At 43.7% G+C, this 12,479-nt stretch overlaps 1 protein-coding gene across 3 annotated transcripts in view; it reads left to right on the top strand.

Moving 5' to 3' along the window:
* Positions 1-12,479, top strand: part of LOC145350137 (activin receptor type-1-like) — an 85,811-nt gene that overhangs the window by 34,447 nt on the left and 38,885 nt on the right. For all 3 annotated transcript variants that reach the window (XM_080199105.1, XM_080199103.1, XM_080199104.1), the window contains 2 exons: positions 5,001-5,074; positions 8,730-8,993. In XM_080199105.1, the coding sequence (XP_080055231.1) occupies positions 5,008-5,074; positions 8,730-8,993 (331 nt within the window). In that variant the 5' untranslated portion in view covers positions 5,001-5,007. The remainder of the gene's footprint in view (positions 1-5,000; positions 5,075-8,729; positions 8,994-12,479) is intronic.

Here is a 12,479-nt window from a genome sequence, read left to right as displayed (position 1 = left end):
GCATTTGCTGTTTGAGTTCTAATGTGTACTTTAATTTAGTATTGTGGTTATAGATAAGCTATATTTCAGCACAACCTGACCCCAATCTATGATTCAGCCTTCTGAAATGTTGGCCAGTTTGCCAAGGCTGCTGCACCTGTTGGTTTTCAGAACCAGACTGTTAAAGTGCAGTTTGAACACAGCTGAGGAAAATCCATGCAACGTTTATTCTGGTTCTGATTTCATTGAGACTAAATATTAAAGTGTTGGGAAGTTTAATTGGAGCTAAGTCAGAACAGCTCCAAGATTTTTTTATATGTGTGAATGCTATGTCCTACCACTTAATTTTTTTTCCTGGTAGGCAATGTAGTTCTTGTTTTCTATTTGAATTGGATGTGGCTGTAAATCCCAGTGGCTTTTTTGTTAACTGTTTTACAGTGAAACTGTGCTTGAAACTTGGAAGCTATTTGTGCAAGTGTCCACTATAAATTGAGTAGCTGTCTCTAACTAATGTGAAAGCCAAGTATGGGATTAATTTGTAAACAGAAAGGTTTGGAAGAAATGTATTGCAATTCAAGTTCTGGTATTCTGTGCTGCTCTCTGGATGTTATTAGTGTATGAAAATGGTTGGTTTTATTGTGCAAAGCAGAATTAACCTCATCTGCCTATGAATTAACTAAATACACCCTAACTTGGACCTTTCCCAGGTAGCTTTACCTGAAGTTGGGCCTAAAATACGTACATGTATAAGTGTGCTCTAACTTTGCAGCTAAGGCGAATTCCAACTGCTTCAATAAACAGGCTTTAAAACGACCTTAAATAAATCAAAGCTTCTTGCCAAATACCAAGTACATGGAAGAGACAGATCAATGATTTATTCAGCTGCCTGACTTAGCACGTTGGGCATCACAGCCAAACCCAATCTGAACCCACTTGGTTCCTGTACAGACCACTGAATAATGATCTAAAGCAGGAAACATAGCCACTTTTCCTCCGCCAAATGCTGCTAATAGAGGCCACTTGTAGTGGTGATGGTGCTGCTTTGACTGAGAGCGGCTGAACTTGGTCTACGAAAGGAAATAAACCTGGTACAGTATTTGCTTGTTGCAGATTGTTGAGCAATTCACTGTATTAAGTTCTGAAGCCAAACCTGATTTTTAAAAATAAAATGACATTTTGCCTTATTTTCTGTCTGTGAGCAATTATCTCTAAAAATCCAGCAGAATCCACCCTTGATAAATGTTTGAATTGTCGGTTCAAGCAAACGATTGAATGTTTGCATAATTTGTCTTCAGTTCTATCCTCTGCCCAAGCCAAAAAAGGCCTGATTACATGCTGCTTTACTTGCCTCTCCTGCTGGTTCATTGCCATATTCTGACCCTGCCGTAAGCTGCTGGGGATCCTGTTATGTACGATGGCATACTTGAAATTCCAATAAAATGAGATTGTTTTAATGTTGATGCTACTGCATCACTAAGTTTTAAGTCATCTGTCCTACAACAGTGAAGGTTTTGGGGCATCTACCACAAAATTGATATCCGTTGGAAATGCAGATGCATGTTATTCTGTTACTAAATTTTCCAAAGCTTGTACTACAATTTCCTTGGGTGCTATTTTTACAGACAGTACATTGAGACTGGGTATGCCTTCTGCAGGATCATGATTTGCATGTCTGGTGCCCGGACCAAATCCCTTGCAGTCTAGAACAGCGTTGTCGTCCAACGAGAAGTTCAGAATCATGTGTGCTGGTATGCGTGGATTGCTTTGAAATTGCAGCTTGCGCCCGAGAGCACTGCCAACAGCAAAGGCTATGGGCCCCCACGGCTATGGCCGTGATTTTAAAGACTTGTGCAAGAGAAGCAGTTGTATCCAATCTGTGCCAGTACAGTTCCAATATGGGTATCCACTCAACAGCATAGAAAATATATTCAGGTTGGCCACAAAAAACAGGGCAAATTAAATCCAGCCAATTAATGCCCCATCAGCCTTCTCTCAGTCTTCAGCAAGGTGATGAAAGGTGTTATCAAGTGGCATTTCTTCACCAATAATGTGCTCAATTTGTCCTAGGACTGCTCAGCTCCAGACCCCATTGCAGCCTTGGTCCAAACAAGGACATTGAACTGAATCCAAAAGTGAAGTGAGAGTGACTGCCCTTGATGTGAAGACAGCATGGACAGGATTTACCTGTTGCCGAACGGGCAGCCCGACATTGACCGTGGTGAGATCTTCTGGTCCTGCCGTTGTCAACAGGGTTTCCTGCTGAATACACCCTTCACCTCTGGGAAACCCATGGTGGGGTATGCTATCAGTGGGACAGGAAGATTCTGCCACTGTGAATGACTGGCCCACTTGCCTGAATGTTGCATCAAAGGGCCCCAGTAAAATGGAAGTTAATGGGTTCTGAGATGAAACCTTTCCACTGACTGGTGTCGTACGTATGGTAAAGAAGGATGTTTGTCTCTGCTGGAGGCCAATCACCACAGCACGAGTTTCTCAGGGTAGTGCCCTGGGCTCAACCATCTTCAGCAATGACTTTTTCTCCATCATAATCAGAGATGGGGATGTTTGCTGATGATTGCACAATGTTCAGCACCATTCACAACTCCTCAGATACTGAAGCAATCCATACTCGCATGCAGCAAGATGTGAATAACATTCATTCCTTGGTGGATAAGTGGCAAGAAACATTGCACCACTCAAGGGTCAGGTAGTTAACATCTCTAATGAGAGAACATCTAAGCATCTCTGCTTCACATTCCATCGCATTACCATCACTGAATCCCCCACAGTATCAATATCCTGGAGTTTACCATTGACTAGAAACTGAACTGGACCATGCAAGTATTGTGATTACAAGAGTAGGTCAGAGGTTGGGAATTCAAGTGCAAGTAATTCACCTCCAGACTCTCAAAACCTGTCCACCACGTACAAGGCACAAGTCAGGGGTGATTGAATACTCCCCACTTTCCTGGATGTTTGCAACTCTAACATCACTCAAGAAGCTCAACACCAGGACAAAGCAATCATGCACCCGGTCAACCATCGTAAACACTTAATTGTTTCTCTAGATCCTAAATTATTCTATCTCTTCTGTACTCCTCTTAACTTCTTTTCCTTTAACAACATCATGCAATATTGTTAATTTTTGATAGAAACATTTCCTATTAGTTATTTATAACAATGTGCAGACAATAATATTGAATTTGGTGACCTTGCACACCTTGCAGGCTTGTTCCTAACCCAAACGATTTATGTAGGACTCTGGATTTTAAGAGGTTAAAAACAACTCATTTGATCCATTTCTTCTTGCAAGCTTTGTAGTTTAATTCCACTCTTCTGCTTGTTGCCCAATTCTCAGATCTTGTCCGGTTTATCTGGGTCTGAGTATTCAATCTGCTCCCAAATGTGTATTTACTGTCACTGTGTCCATATGGTGTAACATGTTGATGGGGACTGAGGCAGTCACCAAATTCAATATTATCGTCTGCACATTGTTATAAATACCTAATAGGAAAGTCTTCTATCAAAAATTAATAATATTGCATGATGTTGTTAATGGAAAATGAGAACTCTCTGGTTTGTTTAATAGTCATTGTGGAATCGCTTCTTGGGCACACCCAAGCTAACACCGCACTACAGTGCTGCTGCTGTGAATATTTGTAACCCACACTACGTCTGTGTCAGGCAATATTTGTAACTAGATGTCAATAATGGGTGTGCTTGAGTGTGTGAGCACGTGTGTGTGAGGAGAAACAGCAGGGCCCGTGGCTCTGGCGTAGGTACATCCACAGCACTGTTAGGAAGGGAGTGTGAGGTTTTTAGTCCAGTGATTATTTTATAGCTGCTCTATAAACGTGTTGATGATGGTAACGATGACATATTGTCGAAAGGACATGCTATGTAGTTAACGTGCATATAGTTAAAAGAACATGGTATGTTGCTGTTGGAGATCCCAAGTCCAAACATGTTCTTATCAGTATGGGTATTTGATTATCGTTTGCGACTAGTGATAATTGTGAATACAACAACAATAAAGACTGTAATTAGGTGCTGCCGCTCCCTACCCCCACCCTGGCAATAAAAAACTATTGCGGGAGATAGCTTTGATCTGTATCTAGTACCTGCTAGACAGGGCTGGTCACAGCTTCTAAATGTTACCAAGAAAGTGAAACCACAAAAATGTCTGGCTATGGCAGCCACAATTGCATTGCCTTTCAACATGGTGTTTAGTTTAAGACAGCTGCATTTTCAGGATTTATCTCTGCAACAGGAAACTATTTATCCCAGAGACTAATGGCTCAGGGTCCCCACTGGGTAATGCTGTGCAGAAAGAGCAATGGGACAGGCTACAGGCCTCACCTCTGTCTCTCACATGTCTCTCTGTCTCTTTATTGGGGCTAAGGCGCTCATCGTGAACAAAGTATCGAATGACAAATAATTTGAATAAAATGCAGCGCTCTTTCTGCTCCCACAGTCCAGCTTTGGGACTCATAACCATTTCCCCCTTTCTAACACAACAAGCCAGGCACTGAAGGAGAGGCGTTTTCAATATTTCCTTGGATCTGTGCAAAGTGTTTACTTAAATACTCCCACTCTGAGATTTTTATGTCTTGTTAGCCTGTTTAAGATTTGCTGGACTCTGCTGAAATCTGCACTGTGACGTCCAGCATATTCGCAGTAAAGTAGCAACCAGTTGAATGCTGATGTTTCAAAAGTGATTGGCATGATTTCAGCTGTCTAAACAGTGCTGGATAGAGCCAGATAACCTATTCTGAGAAATGTCACCATTGTACAGTGTGCAAGCTGGTTGGTTCAGTGGAATTGTGGTTTCAGAAATGCCCTGGAGCTAGGGAGTTGGATTGCACAAGTATACTGTTGTCTCTGTTTGTACGATTGTTTCCCGCTTCCATTGTCTATTTGCTTCCCCTTGGCTTTATTTTTAACAGATCTTAAAAAGTTCAGATGTATGTAGGTCAGGCAAAGATTCATTAAAATGTTAATTGTAGTGTGTTTTGTTTCAGTTCTACGATGTTAACTGGTACAATGATCCTTCCTGTGTTGATGACACTGACCTTTCCCAGTTCGAGCTGTGAAGGTAAGGAATAATTGCTGCATTTTAACCCTGTGTTTGCAGGATAAAATGGGATACTGTGCAGTTTTCTAGCTGCTGTCAACAGTCGGTAAATAGTTACATGTTTAGTCACATGTTTAGATGTGTTGTTGAAGCAGCATCTCCGCTTCCAACATGTCTCATCAAAGTGCATTTCCAACAAGTACATTTCAAGATCATCTGATACATTCGTCAGCTCTAACATGAACCAGCAAGTAACCTGTATGGAACATAATCTTTGACAACTGCAGAACATTCAATCTTAACATTGCTCAGTGAAAGGGTCGCATGGTGGCACGATTGTTAGCATTGCTGCCTCACAGTGCCAGGGACCTGGGTTCAATTTCAGCCTCAGAGGTAACTGTCTGTGTGGAGTTTGCACATTCTCCCCATGTCTGCATGGGTTCCCCGGGTGCTCCGGTTTCCTCCCACAGTCCAAAGATGTGCAAGTTAGGTTGATTGGCCACAGTAAATTGACCCTAGTGTCAGGGGAATCAGCAGGGTAAATATGTGGGGTTACGGGAATAGGGCCTGGGTGGGATTGTGGTTGATGCAGATTTTTTGGGCTGAATGGCCTACTTCTGCACTGTAGAGATTCTATGATTCTATGCTCCTTTTTGAGATGTTGCCCATATGCTCCATAGTCTCGGATGCGTGCAGGTCGTTGGCTGACTTGACCAGACTTTGTAACCACTACATGTGGATGTGATTTCGAGCCATCTGCTCTTCACTCTGAGGATTGTGTTCAGACTGTGTGCACAGTTGTGTGTTGCTCGTTGTCTCTTCATGTGCAGAGCATGCATCCTTGTGCGTGGAAGATGCTGTTTGGTCACTTTATGCATGGCTTGGCAGAGAGTTCCCTGATGTGAGATTGATTCCTTTACAGTACCTCACTGTTTGATCTTGGATACCTCCTCTGGGGTCCAAGTCTGTTCCTGTGTATAAGACCCTGCTCACCTTTTGGCCAATATGTAGTGGTGGAAGCTCCACATCTTGCGGCATGTTTTTCATCTTATCCTACCTCTAATGTAGATGGCCTGTAATCTTGAACATGTTGGTAAGATGTGGTTCTTGTGGCCGAATCTCAGGTGGTGATATTAAACTGAACTCAGTGGTTCTATTATGAAAAGATGCAATAATGCTACTTGGATATCTTATCTGGTTTCTACACCTTTTTTGACCAAGGATTTGACTGACCTGAGCATATATTTAGCCATCCCATTTGATGGCCCATTATTTCCATATGTTCTGGAATGGTTTTCCAATTGTACACCATTGTCAGATATTACCTCTACTCGCTCACCAAAAAGAGTAAAAATGGTGCAAACTATGCTGGTCACTGCTACACTTGGTGTGTCTTGAAGCTGCTGCATGATTGGGAACTTTGAGTGGTAGTCAGTTACAAGCAGATGGTCTTCTCTTCTCACTGTGAACAAATCTGTGGCTATTTTGCTCCATGGTGATGATGATATGATGTGTGGTTGGAGAATTTCTTTCTGTTAGCCCGATGTTGTTGAATTACATCACAAAATTTCAGCACCAGGCCAACGTCCCTACTGATAGTGGGCCAGAGCACTGACTCACCAGTGAGTTTTAAAAAATTTTCTTTGTGAGATGTGGGCATCTTTTGTGCGCATTTCTAACTACCCTTCCAGAGAAGGTGACGGTGAATTGCCTGCTGAACTGCTGCAGTCCATGTGTTTTAGGTAGACCCACAGTGTGGTTCGGAAGAGAGTTTCAGGGTTTTGATCCAGCAACAGTGAAGGAACAGCAATGAGACAATATTGCTCATTTTCCTGGCATCAACATCAACTTGCATGTAAAGCACCCTTTAAAATGATAAAAAAAAAGCCCTAATTGTTATCAGAGGAGCATAATCAGGTAATAATTAGGACAACTAATGAAAAGCTTGGCCAGGAACATCTTTGAAGAGTTGGATTGATTTTAAGGAGGGAATTCCAAAGCTTGGACCCCAGATGCCTGGAGTTTCAGTCAAGGGGTGAAAGAAGTGAAGCTGCATAAGAGTTCCATTAGAGGGATACTGAGGATTATATGCTGACATTCAACTCTATCTCACCACCAGGTCTTGACTCTGTCACTGTCTCAAAATTGATACTGTTTGTCCAATGTCCAGTACTTGATGAGCAGAAATTTTCTTTGACATTACATCGGGAAGACAAAGCTGTTGTCTTTTGTCCCTGACACAGACCCTGCACATGGTCACTGACTCCATTCCTGTTCCTTGAAGCTAAGGACGGAATAGACTGTTGGCATCCCTGGTGTCACATTCAACCACACCGTGGCTATCACTGCTTATTTTCATCCCTGTAATTTCACCTCTGTTTCAGCTTACCTGCTTCTGAATCCTTCATCCGTGCCTTTTTACCTCCATGCTTGACTGTTACCTCACAGTCCTCACTGGCCTCCCAAATTCTAACCCAGGAAACATGAAGCCATTTAAAACTCTGCTGTCTGCATTTGAGCTTGCTCCAAGTCCTATTCACCCAACATTCCTCTACTCTGACCTACATTGGCTCCTGGTTAAGGAATAACTTTATTTGTAAACCTTGTCTTCCTTTGTTTTCAAATCACTCCTGGTCTTTAATCTTCTCCAGCTGCCCAACCCTAATTTGTTTTCTGGTGAGTTCTTTGCATCACTCAATTAAATTGTTGACTAGTCAACATTTCTTACTTTCTCCATCCACCTGCTACTTCAACTGTAGGCAGGGAGTGGGGATGTCAAGTTTACATCAGTGTCTTTTTGGCTAAAGATTAAGATCGCTAAAATAATTTTGATTAGTGTTTTGTGCTAGAAAAGGTGGCCTTGTGTCAAGTGAAGTAACAGAGGACAAAATTAAGAAATGCTGAAACATGGTGTTTATTGTTTGTAATTTAAATATATTAGGTTGACTGAAAGCATTACTTCAGTAGGGTGGTGACAGTCTGGAATGCACAGCTTGGGAGGGTGGTAGAGGAGGGTTGCCTTACATTCTTCAAAGAGTTTAGGATGGCACAGTAGTTAGCAGTGCTGCCTCATGGTGCCGGGGACCTGGGTTCAATTCTGGCCTTGGGTCACTGTCTGTGTGGAGTTGGCACATTCTCCCCATGTATGCATGGGTTTCCTCGGGGTGCTCCAGTTTGTTGCCACAGTCCAAAGATGTGTGGGTTAGGTAGATTGGCCGTGCTAAATTGCCCCTTAGTGTCAGGGGATTTGCAGTGTAAATATGTGGGGTTATGGGAATAGGGTCTGGGTAGGATTGTGGTTGGTGCAGACTTGATGGGTCAAATGGCCTCCTTCTGCATTATAGGGATGCTACGATATGGCATAGCATTCAAGGCTATGGGCCAAGTGCTGGTAAATGGGATTAGAAAGGTAGATCAGATGTGATCTCAATTGTCAGTGTAGACTCAGTGAGCCGATGGGACTCTGAGATTCTGTAAGTTAACCTAGTATTGTAGTTCTGAAATTTGAAACATTTGGAACTCTTATGTGAAGGATACACAGTGACAGTTAAATTGAGTTTTGGTACATCTTGTGTTAGCACAATCCTTAGTTCATTATATTTGCATCTTGTCATTGTTGGCTGGCTGCTTGATTTTCTCCAATGACTGAGCTTACTTTTGAATTTTGTTTTTGCAGATGAGGAGCAGAAATTAAATGCAGGCCTCTATAAGTGTGTTTGTGAAGGAATGTTTTGTGGAGGAGAGGACCAGTGTGTGGGGCAGCAGTGCTTTGCTTCACTGAGCATAAATGACGGCCATCGAGTTTATCAGAAAGGTTGCTTCCAGGTGTATGAACAGAGTAAGCTGACATGTAAGACTCCTCCATCAGCGGACCAGACAGTGGAATGTTGTCATGGCAATTTGTGTAATATGAACATTACAGCTCAACTTCCACCCAAAGGTAAAACTTAATTATAAATATTGGAGCCTGTCAATAAACTGTGATCAAATTGCATAATTTCCAAATCTCTGCATTTGGCAGACATCTGGGGTGGAATTCTCCCAAAAACTTTCTAAGTGTTGAAGTCACGTGAAAACTGGAATAAATCACACGAGTTTTTTCAGTGGGAGTTCAGAGAAGAATCCCCCACACTCTGTGCATTGCAGAATGCACTAGCGTGAAATTAGTTCAAAAATCAGTGGGCACTTTGACATGACATAACATTCAAGGCTATGGGCCAGGTGCTGGTAAATGGGATTAGTGGGTAAGTCAGGTGTTAGGTTGTTTGGCCATGTTAAATGGCGCCTTAATGTCAGGGGATTTGCAGGGTAAATATGTGGGGTTACGGGAATAGAGTCTGCGTGGGATTGTGGTTGGTGCAGACTCGATGGGCCACATGGCCTCCTTCTGCACTGTAGGGATGGCTATGCTGTCACCCCAGATGTGCTGATCTGTCAGCGCCGAGATTGGTGCAGTGGACTCTGATTGCTGGCCAGCTCGGTCAGTGGCCTCCCATGCATTCCTGGGCTAGCCTCGGCCACCCACCTCCCGCTGCTTGATTCCAAAATGCAGAGTGGCAGTGGGACCCTCCTCCCCACCCTTAATGATTGTCCCCCCCCCATCAGGTTGTGCCCCTATTAGGCCCCCCCCATACCTGATGGACAGTGCCAAGGTGTCCCCTGGGCATTGGCACTTTGCCCCTTGGGCAGTGCCAGGGATATTGGCTGGCACCGCCAATGTGCCAATGCCCAGGAAGCACCACCCCCCGCCGCTCCACCTCCTGGGGAACCACAGTTGTCCCCCCTTCATTTCAGCGGGGTCGGGCCGCAAGCTCCCTAAAAGTGGGGAGCTGATGTGATTCCCGCTGGAGTGAAACGCTAACCTGGAAACTTCAGTCCCAGGCCCACTAATTGTATTTTTAAAAGTTAAGTTAAAAGTTAAAGTAGGCTTACATTAACATTATAACAAAGTTACTGTGAAGTTACAGTCGCCACACTCAGGCACCCGTTTGGGACCACTGAGAGAGGATTTAGCGTGGCCAGTACACCTAAGCAGCACGTCTTTCGGACCGTGGGAGGAAATCGGAGCACCCAGAGGAAACCCATGCAGACACAGGGAAAATGTGCAGACTCTGCATAGAAGTGACTCAAGCTGGGAATTGAACTTGGGACACTGGCGTTGTGAGACAGCACTGCTAACCACTGTGCCACCGTGCCACTCCAGAAAGTGCTGGAACCTCATATTAATACATTTTAATATGATTAACAGACTTCCCCACCTTATGTTCCCTCCACATTTAGCATTCCTGTGGTGTCGGTGAGGTTTATAATAGGTATTTAAAAATGTGAAGCAGTTGGACGGGACCTGCCAGGACACAAACAGTTAAGAATAGCCGCTGGGGGGTGGGGGGTGACTTGCCCAGGCAGTGCAGTAATATTGCCACCTTTGACCCTCCCAAGCACTGCCCCTGATAGGGCAGGTATTGGGGAGGAAGGGTTTGCCTCCGTGTGTGTGTGTGTGTGTGTGTGTGTGTGTGTGTGTGTGTGGGGGGGGGGGGGATTTGCTTCAGGGTGGGTGGCTGGGGGGGAGTGGTTTGCCCCAGTGTGTGTTTGGGGTGTGGGGGGGGGAGCAGGGGGATTCATTTGAGCAGATTGAGGCATCCCAATCTCTGAGGAGCCGCCTTTGCTTGCTCTGTCATGCCCTGCACAGCCAGAGCGACGGCGCCAGAGATACCTACAGCATTTTTTAAACTCCAAGTGCTGTATTGTCTGGCGAGAAAATCAGAAAGCTGATAGAGTAAATATCAGAAAAATCCACCCGTATCCTTTCTAGCTTTATAAGACTAGACAGTCCTGCTCAGGATACCAAGAGTTATCCAGCTGTTTTTGATCAAAACAAGTGCTTTTCACACTTGCTATCAGTTGTGTTGTTAATTTGGTGAATTGTTCAGAAGATTAATATCCACATTGTTCTTGCCTCCTTCTGTCTCGTCTGTTTCTAGAGATGCAGCTTCTATTTAAACCTGATCCATTAATTGCTACTGATCACTAGAGGGGAAAATGTGATGCCCTCGTACCATTTCTGTCAGTTCCATGGACCCTGTTCAGATTCTCACTATTTTAATCACTGAGCAATTGTACTTTTTTCCCCAGAAAATACATGAATACCTAGATCAGCAGGCTAGGTTTAATGTGTGTGGTTTAAACGTTTGCAGGGTTCAGTGATTTGATCTGAATAACCTGTTGATGTTTATATATGCTCCTAACATCCTTCATATCTAAACCACAGTTTACACACTAACACCATTGTCAACTTCTGATTTCACTTTTTTGGACATTAATGTTTTACCTTTATTGCATTAATTTTCCCCCATTAAATTGAGTCAGGAAGTTAGAAAGCTGGAGGAGGGGTTACAGATGTAGGGAGAGGAGTCAGGCCGCAAAGGCATTTCAGTACAAGGATGAGAATTTTCAATTTATAGAACATAGAACATTACAGCGCAGTACAGGCCCTTCGGCCTCAATGTTGTGTCGACCTGTGAAACCAATCTAACCTACACTATTCCAATATCAACCATATGTTTATCCAATGACCATTTAAATGCCTTTAATGTTGGCGAGTCCACTACTGTTGCAGGCAGGACATTCCATGCCCTTACTACTCTCTGAGTAGAGAACCTACCTCTGACATCTGTTCTATATCTATCACCCCTCAATTTAAAGCTATGTCCCCTCGTGCTAGCCATCACCATCCGAGGAAAAAGGGTCTCACTGTCCACCCTATCCAATTCTCTGTTCATCTTGTATGCCTCTATTAAGTCACCTCTTAACCTTCTTCTCTCTGACGAAAACAGCCTCAAGTCCCTCAGCCTTTCCTCATAAGACCTTCTCACCATACCAGGCAACATCCTGGTAAATCTCCTCTGCACTCTTTCCAATGCTTCCACATCCTTCCTATAATGCGGCGACCAGAACTGTACACAATACTCCAAGTGCGGCCACAGCAGAGTTTTGTACAGCTCCAACATGACCTTATGGCTCCAAAACTCAATCCCTCTACCAATAAAAGCTAACACACCGTATGCCTTCTTAACATCTCTATCAACCTGGGTGCCAACTTTCAGGGATCTATGCACATGGACACTGAGATCTCTCTGCTGATCCACATGACCAAGTATCTTATCATTAGCCCAGTACTCTGTATTCCTGTTACTCTTTCCAAAGTGAATCACTTCACACTTTTCCACATTAAATTCCATTTGCCACCTCTCAGCCCACCTCTGCAGCTTATCTATGTCCCTCTGTAACTGGCAACATCCTTCTGCACTGTCCACAACTCCACCGACTTTAGTGTATTCCGCAAATTTGCTAACCCATCCTTCTACGCCCTTGTCCAGGTCATTTATAAAAATGACAAACAGCAGTGGCCCCAAAACAGATCCTTGCA

The sequence above is a fragment of the Carcharhinus amblyrhynchos genome, chromosome 11, assembly GCF_965287045.1.
Source record: "Carcharhinus amblyrhynchos chromosome 11, sCarAmb.v2.hapA, whole genome shotgun sequence".
Taxonomy (NCBI): Eukaryota; Metazoa; Chordata; class Chondrichthyes; order Carcharhiniformes; family Carcharhinidae; genus Carcharhinus; species Carcharhinus amblyrhynchos.
Note: the sequence above shows the minus strand (reverse complement) of the source record. Positions and strands in the feature narration are given on the sequence as shown.